The 19,853-nt window shown below is 38.9% G+C and overlaps 3 protein-coding genes across 4 annotated transcripts in view; 1 reads left to right on the forward strand and 2 right to left on the reverse strand.

The window, feature by feature from the left end:
- Positions 1-384: 384 nt before the first annotated feature.
- ube2l3a (ubiquitin-conjugating enzyme E2L 3a) lies at positions 385-4,601 on the forward strand. The gene is made up of 4 exons (XM_034096301.1): positions 385-489; positions 2,779-2,874; positions 2,992-3,178; positions 3,880-4,601. The coding sequence occupies exons 1-4, from the start codon at positions 469-471 to the stop codon at positions 4,032-4,034; spliced, it is 459 nt and encodes a 152-aa protein (XP_033952192.1). The 5' UTR covers positions 385-468; the 3' UTR covers positions 4,035-4,601.
- Positions 4,602-5,463: 862 nt separating this feature from the next.
- Positions 5,464-14,151, reverse strand: ckmt2a (creatine kinase, mitochondrial 2a (sarcomeric)). Of its 2 annotated transcripts, XM_034095911.1 has the most exons (10): positions 14,080-14,151; positions 11,885-12,070; positions 9,840-10,038; positions 9,089-9,184; positions 8,774-8,995; positions 7,831-7,916; positions 7,056-7,179; positions 6,287-6,421; positions 5,878-6,003; positions 5,464-5,792 (listed from the first exon to the last, which is right to left on the reverse strand). In XM_034095911.1, exons 2-10 carry the CDS (start codon positions 12,028-12,030, stop codon positions 5,676-5,678), a joined length of 1,251 nt encoding a protein of 416 aa, XP_033951802.1. In that variant the 5' UTR covers positions 12,031-12,070; positions 14,080-14,151; the 3' UTR covers positions 5,464-5,675. The 2 variants fall into 2 exon arrangements, with proteins under 2 accessions (XP_033951802.1, XP_033951801.1); XM_034095910.1 differs by having other exon boundaries at positions 8,774-9,184.
- A 956-nt stretch (positions 14,152-15,107) lies between these two features.
- Positions 15,108-19,853, reverse strand: part of rasgrf2a (Ras protein-specific guanine nucleotide-releasing factor 2a) — a 35,637-nt gene continuing 30,891 nt past the window's right edge. The window contains exons 22-28 of the mRNA XM_034096324.1: positions 19,655-19,758; positions 19,144-19,228; positions 18,513-18,710; positions 18,354-18,433; positions 18,147-18,264; positions 17,467-17,535; positions 15,108-17,372 (exon numbers count right to left, since the gene is read on the reverse strand). Coding sequence (XP_033952215.1) covers positions 17,277-17,372; positions 17,467-17,535; positions 18,147-18,264; positions 18,354-18,433; positions 18,513-18,710; positions 19,144-19,228; positions 19,655-19,758 — 750 coding nt within the window. The 3' untranslated portion in view covers positions 15,108-17,276. The remainder of the gene's footprint in view (positions 17,373-17,466; positions 17,536-18,146; positions 18,265-18,353; positions 18,434-18,512; positions 18,711-19,143; positions 19,229-19,654; positions 19,759-19,853) is intronic.

A 19,853-nucleotide genomic window follows, 5' to 3' on the forward strand; every position in this document is an offset into this window, starting at 1 on the left:
GTATATCTTGATAATAATACTTTTGTTCTTTTTCTTTAGTAACATTTTGAATTTTACTTGTGTCTGAGTATTTTTACACTGTATTGCTACTTTTAATTAAGTAACTAATCTGAGTACTTTATCTGTTTCTGTTTAAATCTGTGTAAAAGAAGAAACTTTGCCCTCATCTGATTCTAACACGTTGCCCTCCAGGCCGGACACAATTTTACTTGTGTCTGAGTATTTGTACACTGTATTGCTACTTTTAATTAAGTAACTAATCTGAGTACTTTATCTGTTTCTGTTTAAATCTGTGTAAAAGAAGAAACTTTGCCCTCATCTGATTCTAACACGTTGCCCTCCAGGCCGGTAGGTGGCGCTAACTCACCGGCCCGCAGGCTGTGCGCCAATTTAAACCCAAATGTAAAGAAGTCGATCAGGAACGGAAAGAAACAGGAAGAAGGAGAAGAAGACAACATCGGTACCACAATGAATAGGAGACTACTGAAGGTAAATTAGAATATCTATAATTATTGAGTTTACGCCGCTAGCGAGGGTTTAAATAACTTGTCTCGGATTTATGAATATACATACACCACTGTCGACCAAGAGAAAGTTAATTTAACGTAATACTTTAGCGTTTATCTGTCCGACAAAAATTGGAGGATAACGGCGTCCGACACACGGTGACTGAGAGGTAACTAGTTGTAAGTTTGAGACGCCGGTGTGGCGTGACACAGCACATGGCAGGGACATTTGTCAGATAAAGCTTGAGGACGTGCAATATATTTGATATAAATATTGAATCGGGGGAGCTTATTAAACAGCTTCACGGTGAGAAGTGAGGCGGCTCTTTTTTACGCGCTGTCACTGTCTGAAGGCTGAAGAGAAAACATGGAGACTTTGGGGTTGGGACCTGACGTCAAGCCTCCTCTAGGCAAAATATCTCACAGAAAACGATTGTATTGTGAAATAAAACCGGATTTCATTTATTTAACCTTGATGAACGTTGGAATCTCTTTTTTTTTTTTCAAACAATAGTGGAATGTAACTACGTACATTTATTCACAGCTATTGTTATTCAGAATACATTTGAGGTATTATGTGACTATTTACAATTGTTTTGGTCTACTTTATACTTTTACATTTCAGAGGTACTTGTTTCTTTGTACAGCTTTAATGATACAAGTTGATCATCTCTTTGTTAAATACATGTATCTCCAGACGTGTTAACAAATGGATAAATCATTTTGATATGGATAACCATAGTGACCACATAGCCATTTAATACAATGAAAGTCTGGGAGATTATAAGGCCTATTTTAAGTAGATTGTTCTCATAAATGTTTTACTCTTATTTAAGTGGTCATTTGATTCAGGACCTACTTGTAAAATAGGATTTTCACAGTTTGGTATTGGTTGTTTCACTTCTACCTTTGTGTTGTGACAAATATCTAAATCTGTAATTTTTTTTAAATTTCAGTTTATTTTTGACTTTCTCATTGGCTGTTCCTAGGTTACTTCCACTTTCACTGCGACACACCAGCAGTTTTGGTTTTGATTTAGCTGTGTGCATGATACTGTCAGGATATCCCCCTGTGTCACGAGAGACGTCTTGTTATACTTTCTGAAATCCCCTGATATTCCAGTTTTACATTACAGGTATATAACAGGGAAGTATCTCCTGACAGGAAGAGGAGCAGAGATGTATTTTAAAATAATTCACTAACATTGTAATAATAAAAAAGGGAAACATTAACTGATGCTGTATTGGTAAAGTTCATAACCCTTACCACGTCTGGTTGGTGAAAGAGGTTTTGATCAGAAGATTTTACTGGGGCGGCTGGAATGTTTGAGGTTACAAACATATATTCCAAACATATTTGTTAATGATCTGGCTTCTGGATTACTTAAAGGTGGTGTAGGTAATTTTGGAGAAACCAGCTGGAGTGCGCCAGAATTTGAAAATACACAACCGGAAAAAATCTGCCACTTCCTTACAGAGCCCCTCCTCCAACACACACACAAACGTGCACATGACCAATGAGGGCACGAGATAAGTTTGTGCACAGATGGAAGGCTGACAGGCAGGTAGGCCATCCAGTTACTTTAGCCGGGCTGGCTAAAATAATTGGTTGTGCTTTTTACAGTACTACGGCTTCCACAGATGACATTTTTTGTCAAAGCACTTAAGATATTCATTGCTATCGGGATGTTAAGAGCATTCCATGGAATATAACAAAAAGTGTATCTCGAGCCGGTTTCTCAAACTTACCTACCCCACCTTTAAGAGAGTTTAAAAAGATACTTTGGTTATTCATTGAAAAATCCCTGTTTTTTGCCATAGATTTTAAATTGGCAGGGAGGAAAGACTGTCTGTAGTTGATGATGTTCCGGACCAAAGATCAAATGATCTGTTTTTATTGCTACTGAAGTATAGGAAGTTAGAGGCATCCAATCCTTGATGTTTGATCAACAGGAATGCAATCGGGTGAGACTGTTCAGTTTTATGTTTTAAGTGACACTACAGAAAGGGACAGTTTACCCAGATATTGAAACGTATTTTCTCCTTAACTTTTAGTGCTAGCCGCCCGGGCTTATTCATCAATGTAGATTGTTTTGGTGTGAAATAAACCTCGAATGCAATAACTCAAAATGTATGGTTACAAAAGTACACATTATTGCATCAGACTGTACACTCGCCGCTGGTGCACATATACCAGCATCATCATTATGAGTCAGTGGGGTCCTGGTAATCCTATGATTTGATGCCATATAAAATCAATTGTTTTGTTTCAGGAGCTTGATGAAATGCGCAATGTCGGAGCGAAGCATTTCCGCAATATTCAAGTGGATGAAACCAATCTTTTGAACTGGCAAGGGCTCCTTGTTCCTGTAAGTATCGACTTGATATCTTTTTTAGCTAGTAGTTGTTCTATCTTCAACGTTTTTATTAACTTTTTTTCTGTCCCACCCCCCCCCCCCAATCTACAAATTCTTGTTTTCTTCAAGGATTCTGCTCCATATGACAAAGGAGCATTTAGGATTGAGCTCATCTTTCCCGCGGAGTACCCCTTTAAGCCACCTAAGGTCACTTTCAAGACAAAAATCTACCACCCCAACATTGATGAGAAGGGTCAGGTCTGTCTGCCCATCATAAGTGTGGAGAACTGGAAGCCAGCCACCAAAACTGATCAAGGTGAGCATGATTGGATAGCCACATCTCAAAGAAGCTCATTCATCATGTTGAAGCTGATCATGTATGTGGGATGAGCTACTATACAGAGATATGTTGGAACAAAAAAAGTGTTTTATTTCCTCGGAAAGATTGTTTGATTTTGACTTCTTGCCTCAATATATATTTTGCCTCAGTTATGTTTAAAACCCTTTAACATAGTTCTTGTCTTAACACATGAAAGCAAAAGTTATGGATTGAAGGCTTCATTTGAATTTGTACATTTTTGGACTATCGGGGCTTGTCAAAAATGTTACCAAATGTTATATTAAGAAGCCCACTCATTACCAAACATTTTAGGAGTCGTTTAAAAAAAAGCATACATACCGAAAACAACAGATGGAACCTCTAGTGCAAACAAAGACGCATTACATCGAGATGATTTCCACTGAACAGAAAATGAAAGCCAGAAATCCCCCTGGCATACCACCAAGAAATTGTGACAAACACCTGCTGTTACCGCTTGTAACCACAGGTGGCGCCAAATCAACCAGGAATTCAGGGGGAAAGTAACTTTAAGTACATGTACTCATGTTAACATGGTATTATTATACTTTCTCCACCACTGAAAGACGCAAGAAGAGTTTCCTCCCTACAGTTTGAGCTATCTAATCAAAGACAGTTGTGTATAACTTATGTATATTATGTTTCCCTCTCTCCTCCAGTGATTCTCAATCTCGTCGGCCTGGTGAACAGCCCCCAGCCGGAGCATCCGCTGAGGGCCGACCTGGCAGAGGAGTACAGTAAAGACCGTGCTAAATTCATGAAGAATGCCGAGGAGTTTACAAAGAAACACAGTGAAAAGCGGCCCGTTGACTGACGGCCCCTCACGGCCGCTCGCTGCTGTTGACCTCCTCTCCGTGTCCCGTCAAAGAGCCCTGTTCTAACCCTTAATCTACACAGAGATGCCATGTTCTAGCATACCTGCTCTTATTAGCACTTCAATCACTCCTTAATAGAGGCTTGTGTTTCCGTTTCACTTTGGCAAAAAAAATAAAATCTGGAGTCTTAGGTGATAGGCAGGCGCTGGCCTCTAGGCGTCACCGTTTGCTTGTTTTGACTTCTTTCTACTGATTTCTTTTTAGATAAAAACAAGAAAAATTGTCAGAGGTGGCATCTTGGAAAGTTAAATATCAGAGAAGGATAAAAAGTGCTGTTCTGCCTACTTAGATGTTGAATGTTTTTTTTTTCGATTATTAATTAGTTATTGCAGACCTGTTTACAGATTTTAAACTTTGTTTTCAACAACACAAATACCCAGTTCATCTAAAGCTGTTGTTTATATCTGTTTTTCTTTATTTGTTTATACTTTCCCTTACGATACACTGTACTTTGTGAAATCACCTGTTGCAGTACGTAAAAATTAAAGTTTGTTACTGATGCAGAATTCCTCATTCAATCTTTGTGAACATGCAACAACATCATGAGTCCCTTGATACGTTTTTGTACTTTGAAATGTTGGGGGAAAGGCTCTTATAATTAAAATTCCTTCATTTTGGAAGTTGGCATCCAATTCAATAGAAATTTGTATTTTGAATGTAAGACGATGATACCCTCTCCAATTATTACCTCACTCATCAAAATGCTGGCAATATTAATATATAAAGATTTTTAAAGGCCTGATTGGTTCTAGCATTGCAATTTAGTGTTCAACCTGCAGTATCGCTGTGTGCAGCAGTTAAACGGATCTAATTTACTTTTCTCCATCCATAAGCAAAATGTAATTACAGCCAGGCAACAGACTGACAGCTGACCATGCAGAGCACACCAGCAGACTCATGCTGTTACACATGAGAAGGCAATGGATCCAACTGCAGATGGAGAACACAAAGGACATGAATGAATAAAGATTTGACATTATTTACAGGCACTGGGACGCGGGTAACATAATGATCATTGTGATAATCATAAAATACTTCTTGGAACTACAGTTCCCATAATGCTTTGGGAGGTGTATGAAGGATTAAAATGTTGCCATGCTAGATTGTACATTTACATTTGTATTATTAATCTGAATGTGCAGAGTTACATGTATCCAAAGTTATCAAAAAAATGTACTGCAGTAAAAAATAGCTAAAATATAAAGTAGTAGAAAATAAAATCACTTGAGTAAAGTATCTAAGAACAGTACTTGAGTAGATATACTTACTTACTTTCCAACTCTGTATTGAAATGCGTTTGGCTCTCAAGGCCACCATAGATGAGTCAAATAAATCACAGAAAAGTCAAAGTGTTTATTGTCGTTGTTTTTATTGAAGTCAGGAATAGTGATGACCTGGAACTTGAGGTAGAATCCCCCCTAACTGCAGTCCATGACTAAAATTAGGTTATAAAGATTTGCAATCTTTGTTGGAAAGTAAAGAAACCTCCTGTAGCAGCGGACAGACGTCTCTGAGGTTTGGGGGGAGCTCGGAGCAGAGAGCCCCCCCACTAACACCGGTGCTGTGATGAGTTCAGCTTTTTACTTCCTGTACTGGGTGACGGGAGACGGGACTTTGATGTCCTGTCCCTTCTCCATCTTCTTCTCACATTCAATCAGGTAGTTGACGCCATCCACCAACATCTGGACAAGCTCCACCTAAAAACACACAGCAAAGTTCATTTCCACAACAAAATATTGGCTCTATATATTTTTTAAATGCAATATGTTTACTGTTCCTGACCTCAGATTTGCCCAGACGGTCGTTGTTGGAAATGTCAAAGGTGTCTCCAGTGGCAGCTGTGTCCACTCCACCTGTGCCTCTCTTCTGCAGCCGCAGGTTGTCGAGGATCTTGGAGAAACGTATGTCCTGCAGAATAATTTCGGTCATAACTACAGTAAAATGCCACTTAATTTCAAGACCACAGATGCAACATTCAATTTGTATTGATCTGTGAAAGCTGTGGCATAAGTGAAGGTTGGAAGTTAATCATTGATCTTGCAGAAACAACAATTGGACAAATCAATCCCACCACAAGATCTCATCTGCATTTCTTCTGAAAAGATCTGTTATTATACACAAGAACATGGAGTGTGTGTGTGTCGGGGCGTGTGTGTGTGTGCGTGCGTGTGTGTGTGTGTTAGGGTAATACCTTGCTGAGATTTGGCAGGCGCACGTGCACGCCAGCCCTGAGTCCAGTGCCCAGGTTGGAGGGACATGTGAGGATGTATCCCAGACGCTCGTTCCACATGAACTCCCAGCCTCTCTCCTGGATCAGCTGTTCCACCTATGAGACATCCCATAATAAGAGTTGAGTTATACTGTTGCTGTTTGGTGACGCGCTAGATCTTTGGAAATGTATTTAGCTTCTTTACTTAATAAATATATATTTCCCTATAATCTTATCACGCAATTACACTCACTACATTCCTGTTACCATTACAGTTCCTTCAATTTCCAATTACAAATACAAACATAGTTTATTATACTATATGTATCTTTCATTTTATCCTTAGATTTTAACTTCTGCACTATGTTATGTATCTTCTTATTGCTTGCATCTTTTTTACAAACAAATGAATTAGCATTGTTTCGACAGAGCCTCAGCTCTATTATTTGTATTAGCTGAAACTAATGGGAATATCATTAGTTTTACAGTATTTGGTTAAAAAAAACTATTATTTGACAAGTTAAACTTAATGATGATAATATCCAATATGTGCCTAAATATTTGACTATAAACAAAAAATCTTAACCTTATACTAGAGGTGTAGGATTCCTCCATGTGTACACACTTTCATAGCAACCCCTCCGTCCTGTGAGACCATAACTCTGGGCAGACAAACCCCACCATCCCTAAAGTAAGATGGCTGCTCCGTTGCTACATCATGTCTGTGTTTGTTTCACAGGCTCCACTCTACCTGTTTGAGTCCTCTGCAGAATCTCTCAAACACTCTCTTCATGTTGCCTCCCTTCTCCATGGAGATGACTCTGGTGTGGTCCTCCTCATTCACCCAGATCAGGAAGGTCTTCTCATTGTTGTGCCTGAAGAGAAACAGCTAAAGAGTGTCACTAAAGGGCTCTCAAGGTAGAATACTCCTTTCATTGCAGGAGACGACTCATGGCCATAAAGGACCTGAATATAAAGAACATTTTATAATCATGCTGCCTGTCTGCCTTAATATGTGAGAGACATGCATTTATAGCAGCATAATAAATATAAAACACAAAAACGATGTCCTGTCGGTATATTTGTCCAGCAACATGCATCAAAAGCAGGGCAATATCTTAACACAGCATTTAACTGCTGAGATGTTTTAGGTTGTGTAAAACCTTTTTACTTTTCACACGTTCAGAAAAAAAGGCCTGTTTTCAGATTAGTTGTTATACATTTTCCTGCTGATCCGAGATCTTTTTTAATTGTTTATTTAGCTTAAGACGTTTGAGTTTTCTCGACCCATTAAGGAACACTTCTATTAATCACAAACATTCACATTTGAAGCACCAAAACAGGAGATACATGGTTTTCATTGAACAGGAAGTGGATAAAGAATTGTATATCTAAAGGTAACACAGCTGCCAGTATAAGAAGGTGTACTAAGTGACTTTCCAACACCAAGTTTATCACTGCATGGGTCAGGAGGTGGAGGTCTAGAGTCACACAGCAGACATGCAGGAGAGCTGAATAAACCCTACCAGATGCCCCTGGCGTCAGGCCAGTCTCTGGCCATAAAGGCACATGTCAACAGAGGAGAGACAGGCTTGTCAAACAGGAAGTGGTCCTGAAGGTGGGAAAGGTGGGTAAAGGGAGGTAGAAAACAGAGGGAGGAGGACGTTAAAGTGAATTACTTCTAAAACTAACTGTGTTCCAGAGGAGAGAATAGAATAAGGGTTAGGGAGGACTTCTCAGACCGGGAGAGGGTGAGGCTCGATGCACTGCAAAGCATTTCCTGTCATTACTGGCAGCACTAACAGCATTGGGATGGGAGTTCTTACCAGATTCCCCTGGAATCGGGCCAATCTCTGGCCATGAAGGCCGAAGTGAGTAACGGAGAGACTGGCTTGTCAAACAGGAAATGATCCTTTTGTGGCGCAGTGTGAAATAATCAGAACAGGAAGGTCAATAAAAAAGTTTGAAGGTTAAAGAGAGCTAGTCTAAGATGACTAGATGATACATTTTCAAGGTCATTTTGTTCGACTTAAAGTGATAGTTTTACATTTTAGAAAAAGATAAGTTAGAAGAACAGTACAATTACTGTGCTAGATGTGGAGTAGATATGAAGCTGGAGCCTGCAGATATCTAGCTTAGCATAAAGACTGGAAACACAGGGTAACCTTTTTAATTATTCAACTACTATCGCCTCTTCATGCTTGTAAAATCCTTAACAATGATACTAATCAAGAGGGAAAGTTTGAACTTCTCACAAATGATGTCCACAGTATAAAACCAAGACTATACAAACTGTGATAATAAGTGGTCAGGTTTTCCTAAAGCATATTACCTAAAAAAGCTGCTCTGTGAATATAAAACTGGGACAATTCTTTAAATATTCAGAAGAAAATGATGACCAATTATGACTTTGGGTATTGTAATCACAATATGTGTATAGTTTCTGTGTCTAACAAAGATGAAACTCACGTCAATGAGCTGCTGCTGCTCCTTGTCTGTCAGGTCTTGCAGGCCGTAGTAGCGTCCGGCCAGGTCTCCCTTCAGGCCGGCCAGGGCCATCACCACCACCCGCTCCACCTCACGGCGCTCCGCCCTGGAGCAGGCGGGGGGGAGGCTCAGCCCGCGGATACTGCGCCCAGTGCGGACACGGGACGACAGGACGTATTTGTCGTCAAACACGCCATTGGTTATCTGGAGGTTGGCGAAAGAGGCGAGAAAGAAAAATAGTTTGAATACATTAAAGAACAGCAGGTGGATGCAGGGATCATGCAGTGGTGTAAACACCTTGGAGGCGTCCAGGTCAGTGGGGTGGGTCATGGTGGTGGGGTCGTAGCCGTTGTGCCTGTCTTTGATGATGGGGTCAAAGAGTTCAGAGAACACCTGGGGGGAACAGAGGACAGAGTCAAGTGTCTTTTTTCTTCTTCAAACAATATACAATTCTAGATTCAAAATCCAAAAATAACTTTGAACCTTTAATTCTTGATGAAGGTAAATACTCTTTTCAAGGAATATATCCGGTAAATCAAATATTGACATTTGTTTCAAATTTTAATCCAACAGAGGAGGTGAAGGGACTTCAATGTAGCCTTCCTTGAATGTTTAAAAAATAATATATTCGCACATATATACAAAGAAAACCACAACCACTATAAAGAAAGACAATAAAATATGAATAGTCATACCTTAAAAAAGTAATAAAATAATAATTAATCAAAGTTTCAAAACTAAGTGGTAATATAAAATTGATAAGTCAAATGTACCACAAAATCTATACTAAGTTGAGATCCATTACAATAAAACCATTACGTTTTTTCAGATGGTATTTTAATGGATATTGAAAGCCTTCAGCCTCAATGACCTCCATCTATGCACTCGCTGCATGGCTAGCTGCTGCTCATTAAGCTCATTACTCAGCGAATTAACATTTTTATGAACTCATATATTCTCTCATCTGGATTTGATTTGGTGCAGCTGGTCAGTCAGAGGACATGGTTAAAAGAAAGGTAATTACAATGTGACCTTTGACCTCTCATACCTCGTAGCTCTCCTCATCACCAGCCACACAGCCCACGGTCTTGATGAAGGGGTGTCCGGGGTTGTCCACTCCGGTTTGGATGCACTGGTCCAGGGTCCAGTTGTTGGGGGTGATCTTGTCCCTCAGTCTGCCGTAAATGGCCGGAGTCAGAGCCTTGGCCATGCAGTTGTTGTGTTTCCTCAGGTCGGGGAAATCAGAGCTGCAGGAAACGAAGAAGTGGAAAGAAAGAAATTGTAGGGTAAAACAAGCTGTACTCAGTCTATGAATGATCCTAAACGATGGTTACATCATGCTTTTTCAACAAGTTATGTTTCAAAATGCCCTGAAGAAATCTTTTGTGAAAATAATCTGCCTTAAACAAGAACAAGTGTCCACATTGAAGTCTGCATTTACCTGTTTTTTGCCATTTGGGGGAATAACAACTAGCTGTACTCACAACATCAACATATTATACGCTTCATAAGTTGATTATATATATATATTTACACCCAGACACAGAGACACCCTGTCATCGATTTAAGGTTGTGTTTGTTCAGTTGTTTCCAACTGATTAATGTCGGACAAATATGAACTCTTTTAGCTCCATTTTTGGTCCCTACCAACTCCTGAGGGAAATAGATGGTGCTTTAGCTGCTGGATGCTTAACAGAACTCAGGACAACTTCAGACTAAGGGTTTATTTGTCTCTGTATCAACAACATTTTTTGCATTACATACATTCTTAGTTAATAAATTGAAACTTTACAATTGCAAATGAGACATCCTGTTTCGACCAGAAATGTACCACATTAAGAGAGAAAAATGCTTTAAAATGTTTACTTTGATACAAACATATATAGTCTATTTATAAATAAAGGTAGTGTAACTACATTTAAAGCGATTTAAAAGCAATTAACAACAGTGTGTGTGTTTGTCATTACTCTGCTCATGTATCAATTACGATTTACGCAGTGGTGTTAAAGATGAGAAGGTGAGAGGGGGAACAGTTCTGTGAAAGAGCTGGACAGAGGGAGGGAGTGAGTCAAAGGTAACATAGATGAAACTCGAGAGCGTCAGAGATCAGGGCAGATGATTCCAGAATCACGCTGTATGACCTCTGCTATTTAATACTCTCAGTTTCCCACTTACGCACCCCCACACACAAAATGTTTTGATGACATACCGTTTTTTATATAACACTTTTACTATATAAATTAATGAACACTTCTGATGTCAACTTTTAGCAGTAGTGGAAAAGGTATTCATATCCTTAACTTAAGTAAACAGACTCATACCACAAAATAGTAGAGTTTTATGGACAAGAGGTGGTGAAAGTATGCATTTTTTACTTTAATGATCTCAGAAAAAACACCTGCTTTCAGCTTTGTGACATTGCATTCTCCAGCTAATTCAAGGGGTATATTGAGCTTTAGAAGAAGGAGAATTTAAAGGAACACTTTATCCTTAAATTATAATGAGATAAATGTAGTGTAGTAAGGAATACATGTTGTTTCCTCTTAGCTGTTTTGGAGTTAAAGCATAACGTTTCATAAATGTGAATACTCAAAGATCAAATAACAGACATTTGTACTTAAAGGTAGGGTAGGTGAGAATGGAGAAACCAGCTTGAGTGTGCTCGAATTTGAAAGTACACAACCGAAAAGTACAGCGCCACGGCTTCCACAGATGACATTTTTTTATGTATTTATTGTCAAAGCATTTAATGTATTCATTGCTATCGGGATGTTAAGAGCATTCCATGGAATATAACAAAAAAAAATTCTGAAGTGAATTACCTACCCCACCTTTAAGTATTGTACTCATCTATATATGTGTATATATAAATACGTTTCACTCCACTAATTCCCCTTAGTTGTTTCTGTTGTGGTAACACAAAGCAATGAGTCATTGTTCTGAAATGAACAAGTGATGTTGCAAATCACGTAGTCAGTTTTTAAAATATCTGCCTTAACAGGTTGATAATTATAGAGCTTGAAGTATTCACTGACAAGTCAAGGTCACCCCTCTATCTGTGTGTTTCTATTAGCCCTATGGTGTTGGTCTTACCTGGGGGGGTAGAGTTTTGTCCTGACCTCAGCAGCTAGGGGGTTATCACTCATCAGGAAACCAGTCGCCATGGTTCCCGCGCCCAGGCTGGCCAACAGCACAGCCCCGTTGCGTCCGCCGATCATACGTGTGAAAGAGCCAGCCATCTTTCTGATAGTAGGTAACTCTTTAAAAGAAACAAATGAGCTGTCGAAAAAGAAAGACATAAATTAAAAAAAGAACCCACTAAATATAAATTCCTATTATTCAAGTTCATTATTTGGGATTGATGAACAATCTGTTGCTCATTCATACCCCTGCAGAATTAATATTGTCCGATCATATTCAGGTTGGATATCCAGTGCAGTGCTGCCGTAACCCTACACTTCTCACGGTTATGGTAGACATGCTAGCATTTAAGCATTTCAAAACATTACATTACACAGCAAAAATCTATCTATTTTATTTTAGCTTCAAATTCAACTTTTGTGAACTTTGACCCATAAATCGTAACCTTACCAATATCAAACTGTCTTCATAGTAATGATCAGTAAAGAATAGGCAGAAGCTGGCAAAGCTAATTAGCTTTGGCGTACTAGCTACTTTTATTTGAAATCTTCTGTGGTAGTATAAACTGCTCATCAGTTATTATTTATTAGATCCAAAGGATGTAAAAACCTGAGAGCAAAATGTCTGAGAGGAGTTTTACAACCAAGAACTGGAAATAAAAAAGCTCAATGAAAAACGGAGAGGTATGCCCACTAGCGCCAACATGTACCTGTATGGCTATCATACTGTACCAAGGATAGACTCTTTCATTAGCACATGTAAGGTAAATCACACCTGCTGGGATTAAGACCCCTGGGTTTTTCCTTTTGAACAGTAACAAGCTTAGAGTGGGTGGCAGGTGGGATAGCTCTTAGCTTCGTAGCATTAGCAGTCTCCCACCTGCAGCTCTCATACATCCACCATAGACTGACATCCACTAAGGCTTAGCCAATGAACAGACGTCTGTCTAAAGCTGAAAGGAAAAAGTGGGACATGAGACAGCTCAGGAAGAAATCCGTCTGTAGTAGTCAGTAAGGAAAAAAGTATATTTTCAGTATTGTTAATATTGTCTATATGTCCATCAAGATGGATTTCAAATGTTAAATGCAATAGGCCTACTTGAATTAAATGTTCCTAATGAAAGGACAGATTCTAGCCTGTCCTTCACAGAGGGTAGGTAGTGTCCACGAGACTGTGTCTTAATATAGAAGGAAGCTGGAAGGACATCATTACTCCTGTTAATCCTGTCAAAGTAAAGATGGCTGATCTGAACCGCACTAGTAACTGAGGAGTAAAGCATTACCCCAATACACCACAGGACTTTTTATACTGAATGTATCCCAATGACTCTCCTCTCAATGATTAGAGGCGAATGACAGTGGACTCTTTGGGTCAGTGGTAATATTATTTATAGATCACTGGAGAAAAGTTCTGCTGCCAGGATACAGTGCAAATAAACATTCATCCTTGACAACATAGTGACATTATGATCTGGTCACAAGACGGGACCCTCATGAGAGAAAAATCAGATGAGAGGTGACGCAACAAACATAGACATGGAAATGCAAGAATTTTAGACCTTCATGCCAATCTGCAATCTCATCCTGCCAAGCCTTCCCTGCAAACTGACCCTGGATCTAGGGTCTTAAGGTAAGGATTACCCCAAATCACTGACCACTGTGACCTTTTAACTCTGCTGGAGTCTGTTTAGGACGTCAGAGCAGCTTCGTCCTCTGCAGAGGACACAGCAGAGTTAATATCAACTCTGAATTTAGTAAAATAACCCAAAAGGATGTCAAAAATATATATGTTCAAGCAAAGTGCAACAACAAACTGCTTGGAGGTTTCGGAACCATATGCATAAATCAAGTTCTGCATCTTTGCAGTACTTTTTCTGTTACACATCAGCTTGAATTTGTCATCTCATCATTACTTTGGCTTCAATCCCTATTTAAAACATAACTTTTAAATCATGCACTCAATTGGTAGGCCTGCGTATGTAAACTAAAAATGTCAAAAGCATGCCAAAAGATCAAAGTCAAGATGGTGCAGAGCCTGTATATTCTCTGAAACAGATTTACAAAATTACAAATGAATCCACAAACAGTTTGCGATGCATGGAACTAGTGGAGCTGTTCTGCAAGAGAAATAAGAAAGAAGGTACATACCTGTAGGAAAGCTTCTGTGCCTTCTAGCTGAAGGTGTCTTGTTGAAGAGCTTTTCACTCTCCTCTCTCAGGGGACTCCGCCCCCTCATGCAGGATTAAAAAGTGGAGGCCAATCATAAGTTCAGGAACAAACCAATGAAGGGCCACCAACATGAGCCACACCGGCACAGACCGATCAAGTTGAGCTACGATTAAGCATGACCACAGAGGGTCCGGTAGCCGTCCTGTCTGACCTTGATTTTTTCCACGTTTATTCACACACACACACACACACACACACACACACACACACACACACACACACACACACACACACACACACACACACACACACACACACACACACACACACACACACACACACACACACACACACACACACACACACACACACACACACACACACGGCAACCAAATAACTAAGAAAAATGCAAATACCGTAAAAAAACCTGCATGTTGCACAGAATTTAGATGCAGAACAAATTGTTATTGCAGAGGACACTTAAACAAAAAGACATGCCGAACACATGACTTAATTAATGGCTCATGTAGTGAGGATGACATCCCATCAGTATTGAAATGAAATGTAACATTCTGGTTGTATAACATTAGATACCGCAGATATTTGCCAGTCCTCATTTCCCAACAAAATGTACAGATATAGACCAATGCATGGTCGTGTCTAAACGCTAACGTTGGGTTCAGGAACTTTAGTGAAATGGTTCAATTGAAGTCAGGTCATTGGGTAGCGTGTTAGAAAATGTGAGAGTTTGACAGTTTCTGCGAATCAAAGATGACCATCTAGATATGTTGGCAGGTGTTTTGCTCGTTTTGTAACTTTTGAGTCATTTGCAACTAGCAAGGTTTCTTTAGCACTGCTTGTATGCTTTTTTTGTTTGCACTTTTCAGTTGGGTATTCTATATTTGCAGTGCGTTTCTGTGTTTGGTTGTTTAGCTTGTTTTCTAGTGGGGTATTGAGTCCTCAGCGCCAACCATATCTCCCTCTAATCACCATCAAAAACAACATAATTCACTTTTTTTGCTTTTATTGTGTGTAAATATCTGTACATTAAACCGAGAAATGCATGGAAATATACAACAGCAAAGTTTGAATTTAAAGTATACAGTAATGTAAGAAAGCAATACTAACGCAGCGAATATTTTGAAGATTCCTGACATCAGAAAATAGCCAAAATAAATGAATAAATCTAAAACTCAGTAAAAGTCAACAATAAGGATAACAGTAATCCCAAGGACACAAAGGACATCGTGCTATAATCATGCTATAAACACGTTTAGAGTCTATTGACATTCATAAGAAATCCATAGTGCAAAGCTATAACTATTTTACTAAAACAGTCTACAAGGTTTAAAATATGAATATGATTTAAACATCACATTGACATGGAATTATAAAAAGAAAATGGTACACTTAAAATAAAATGTAACTGTAGGGGCTTTGTATCATGTAAGAAACCTTTCAGGCTGATACTGGTGACAAGAGCAGGAATGTGATTATTCAAAATCAGAAAGATTTGTGCACAAAATCACTATTTTACAAAACTGAAGAAATATGATTTGAAACAGGTTTTGATTGTAAAACATATGAATACATATGACATTTGCAGTACATTTGCAGATTTGGAATGTGTGTAAACTACAAAGAGTTTTGCTGTAACATGCAAATGCAATAAAGTGGCAACTGCAACAATATAAACCTTAACAGATGAGCAATGATAAGAAAATGCTCCGTCATCCCTTGAGCTCAACGTCACAGGCGAGACAGTAAGTTTAAGATACACATATTTCAACTGTACTCCAGCTGTTAAGGAAGTGGGACCCAGACATATGCAGAAAGCTGACCTACCAACCAGGTCAAGTGGAAATTCCCCAGAGCGGTGTACCTCGAGCCTGCAATAACTGAGGTTTACTCTGGGGATGTTGGTCTCTGGCAATTGAATTACTTATCATTTTGGTATACGCAATATTAAAGCTTAATATAAACTGACATGATACAGTGGGGGCCTTGATCTGAAATCAGCTCTCACTGTGATCAGATCTGGCCTGAGAGGCAAATATCACAGAGGTGGCCACAGTTGGTACTGCAGGTAGTGTGACACCCACAGAGACCCCCGGTAGTATTTTATCCCCACATGCAAGCTGCCTTAAAACACTATACTTTTGTGAGTTACAAATTATTCTTTGTACTCAATTATAGCTTTCTGCTAACTTTGTTGGTCTGTTGTTTGGTGCTGACTAGGTAGTGTACAGTGTGTGCATCAGAGAAATATTGCATTATTAATATTAACATATTGATAAGGGCAATTCTCAGCAAATACAAACTATATACTATATTAACAATGGTGTAATGACTGTGTAATGTGAAAGGGGTTACACCTCATTGTTTTGATTTTAGGCCTACATCCCGCAACTTCACAAATATGGTTGAGTCTTACCGCTCTCATAGACCTTGCTTCTTGCAGGAGAGGGCAACTGTTTTTTGGTTAATCTCTATATAAAAAACACTGTGTAGCAAACACACACATTTAAAGAAAAGCTTGTTGGGAAAGTGAAGCTTTTTAACTGATATTCCTTTAAAGAGTTGGCGGAGACCAAAACACAGTTCGAAGTAAAAATTCATAATCATGTTTCCAGCTTGTTCTGCTGCCCCAAGTGGCCAAAGAAGGGACTGTTTGCTCCCAGTGAGCAACGTGTCTTTGAACACATCATCAAGTTACTTTTATGTATTCTGTGTAAATGCTGCACAAAATGATACCCGGGGACTGAGCAGATTAATCTGGCCATTATCATACAAATCGTCTAAAAATCATCTAACAATGTTTATGTGCAAGACTACAGAGGCAGGTTGTTTAGTATTTACAATGTCATAGCAGCAACATGTTAATTTCTAGTGCCATGTTTAAGTAGTTAACGTGGTTGTTTCTACAGTCATAACAGTACGATTGTATGGCAGAGTTGTGTATGTTATACAGTTCATTCTGTTTACGAAATATACACATCAGATATTTACACAACAAGGCACATTTTCTCCCGGGTTTCCTTAGCACAATAACTCGGGGTGTTTTATGAAACGACCCCCGCCATTAAGAAAGAAACTCAAGTTGTGTTTAATTATAGTTAATATTGTGAAGATGAATGTATATTTTGTCTAAGTGAATATGTTTGTGTGCAATGAAGTTAGCCAGGGGGTACTCGGGGTTCGATCTTCAGCGAGAGATCATAGAGGGTATCTTCATCCATCACTAGTGTCTTATCCAGGAGGAACTGAGTCACCTGGAGGAAGTCAGAAAAGACAAAATATTTTGTATTATTAGTTCAAAAAACACAAATGTTATGTTTCATAGGTAATGCATTTTATTAAACTCACCTTGGGCTGGTGCTCTATCCTGTAAGGTGCTTGCTGAAACTGACGAATCTCCCGGATAATATGAGAAATCTGAAAGAGTAGAGAGTTAATAGACAACTGAAATTGACTGTTTGCTAAGCCCTTAGTTGCTTTTGCTATGCCTGTCAAGATCACAGTGTATAACTGCGACTGATTTAACATCGTAATGCCTTTTTAATACACTAAATGTAAAATTGAGCGTTATACCTTTAAGCAGTGGTACACAAAAGCAGCTCCTTATTTCTAGCACACAACCTTTCATTTTGCAGTTGTTACAGCAGACAGATTTAATCAACTTTAGCCAGCTAGTTTTTAAGCTAATTTAGGCTTCACTGAGTTTCCTTAAAATGTCACCGTCTGTTTTTTAAGAAGAACCCTTTAAATCGATCCAAAATATATTTTTCAAGCAATAGGTCTCTGCTCCCAGAGGGACATAAGCAATGTGTACAACAAAGTATTTAAATTTGACCCCGCAAACTAATACTAAAACTAAAAATACTTAGTTAATGCTGTTAATGCTTGGCCTACTGTATGTAAGCTTGTTAGCCTCACAAGCTAACGATTACTGATTATAAAACACAGTTTGAAAGCCTTTTGTTCAGGTTAAGGCTTGAATAATGATTATAAAAGAAGAGGAGCAAGGAAATAATTGCATTCCTTACCATCCTCATTTTGGAGAAGTTAACCAGGCCTTCCTCTGTGAAGTTGGGTGTTCCCTCCTCAATGAAAGCCAGGTCAGTGAGGTACATGCCCAGGTACGGGACACATGGAGGGTTACAGCTACACACACATCACAAACATGAACAAGTTATTAAAAAAGGGACTGTATATTAAGACACTAATATGTCTGGTTAATAAGCAACATTTACTTTTTCAGTGTCTCTCTGAGATTCTTGAACCGTCCTTCCGTGGACACAGTCTTCTGCAGCCTGTCCATGAGAGCCTTTGTCTAAAAACACAAATAAATCATAAAGGTTTTGTGCAGAGAGAGTAGGTTTATTTTTAAACAACAATGAAATAGTTCCAACCTGTTTGCAGACTTTGGCCCAGGTCTTCTTCAGCCTGTAGATGGGGCTGCGGTTCAGAGCCGAGGTGATCTCCAGCACGCCGTTGTAGTTGTTGAGGCAGCGGCAGATATCGGCCACTGCCAGCCACTTCTCTATGGAGTTAGCTCGGGAGCCAACGTCAGTGTGGGCCATGATCTGAGACGCCACCAGGTTACTCATCTGAGGACAGAGGGTGAGAGGAACACTTCTATTTCACTGACAAAAAGAAGACAACAATTGTTCAATTTCTGCATTACAATAAAGAAAAAACTCGAAATGAATTGTCCTTTAATATGCCGATTATTATTTCACTAAACCTTTTAAGAATTTGGCTTTAAAATCTCAGCAAACCTTCTAAATGGCTATGTCCTCAAATCAAAGTTGACACATGCAACAGTGAGATCCACCAACATATTCAAATGTCATGATATATAACAAACAAAAACATCAAATACTCACATTTGAAAAAGTGGAACCAATTAAAAAAGATAATTTTTTTGCTGAAAAATATTAAAATGCTAAATAAAATATCAACATAGCTGCTTTAATTTTGTGTCAATATACCTTTGGTTATTTTGCAGAATTTAAAGGAAAAAACCCTGTTTAGTCTTACATCATTAAAATGCTGGCTGGTCTTCATGATGTACGGCGTCCTCCCTGTTTTGTCGACCTTCATCCAGCCCTGACCGAGGAACTCCCTGCAGATCACAGTCAGTCAGACACACTGTATTTTTTGTTTGACATAATGTTAACTCTACACATCATCATGCAAATATTCCGTAATCTTGTACACTATTTAAAGTAGTTCAAATGATGTCCAACTCAACCAAGTACAGCAATAAAATATGCTTTTATTACATTTCTTATGTAATTAGTCATTACATTTGATTTACTAAAAAGTATTCTCCGTATGTATCTAATCGGATTATCATGTGCAGATGACCTGATTTAGTATACTACCAACTGAGCCCAGTATTGCAGTATCAAATAACAGTTATTTCTAGATAACCCTAAAGGATATGATTTGAAAAAATGACAGACCTGTGAAATACAAACATACCAAATTATCCTTGTGAAATGTGTTGTTTTAAGCAACGTTTGTACTGTCTGTATGACGTACTCACTCGTAGGGAATACTCCTGAACACGATGTGGTCCAGCATTGTGATCTGCTCTGCAAGCTCCATGGCTGAGAGGGACTCAAAACACTCCGCTTTAGGACTCTCGGCCTGGAACACACACAAACTATTTGTAGTCCAGACCTAATAGTAGTTTGGAATAACTACTGTACTAGTACACTACGTTACCTCCATGCACATACTGG

Source organism: Pseudochaenichthys georgianus, chromosome 12, assembly GCF_902827115.2.
Source record: "Pseudochaenichthys georgianus chromosome 12, fPseGeo1.2, whole genome shotgun sequence".
Classification (NCBI taxonomy): Eukaryota; Metazoa; Chordata; class Actinopteri; order Perciformes; family Channichthyidae; genus Pseudochaenichthys; species Pseudochaenichthys georgianus.

Bases quoted from the DNA above. Each gene is read 5' to 3' on its own strand.
- ube2l3a (XM_034096301.1), top strand. From the start codon at position 469: ATGAATAGGAGACTACTGAAG. The intron at 490-2,778 runs GTAAATTAGAAT...GTTTTGTTTCAG, and splicing joins TGAATAGGAGACTACTGAAG to GAGCTTGATGAAATGCGCAA. The intron at 2,875-2,991 runs GTAAGTATCGAC...GTTTTCTTCAAG, and splicing joins GGCAAGGGCTCCTTGTTCCT to GATTCTGCTCCATATGACAA.
- ckmt2a (XM_034095910.1), bottom strand. From the start codon at position 12,030: ATGGCTGGCTCTTTCACACGTATGATCGGCGGACGCAACGGGGCTGTG. The intron at 7,917-8,773 runs GTGAGTTTCATC...TCCCACCTTCAG, and splicing joins AGCAGCAGCAGCTCATTGAC to GACCACTTCCTGTTTGACAA. The intron at 5,793-5,877 runs GTCAGGAACAGT...GTGTGTTTTTAG, and splicing joins ACCGTCTGGGCAAATCTGAG to GTGGAGCTTGTCCAGATGTT.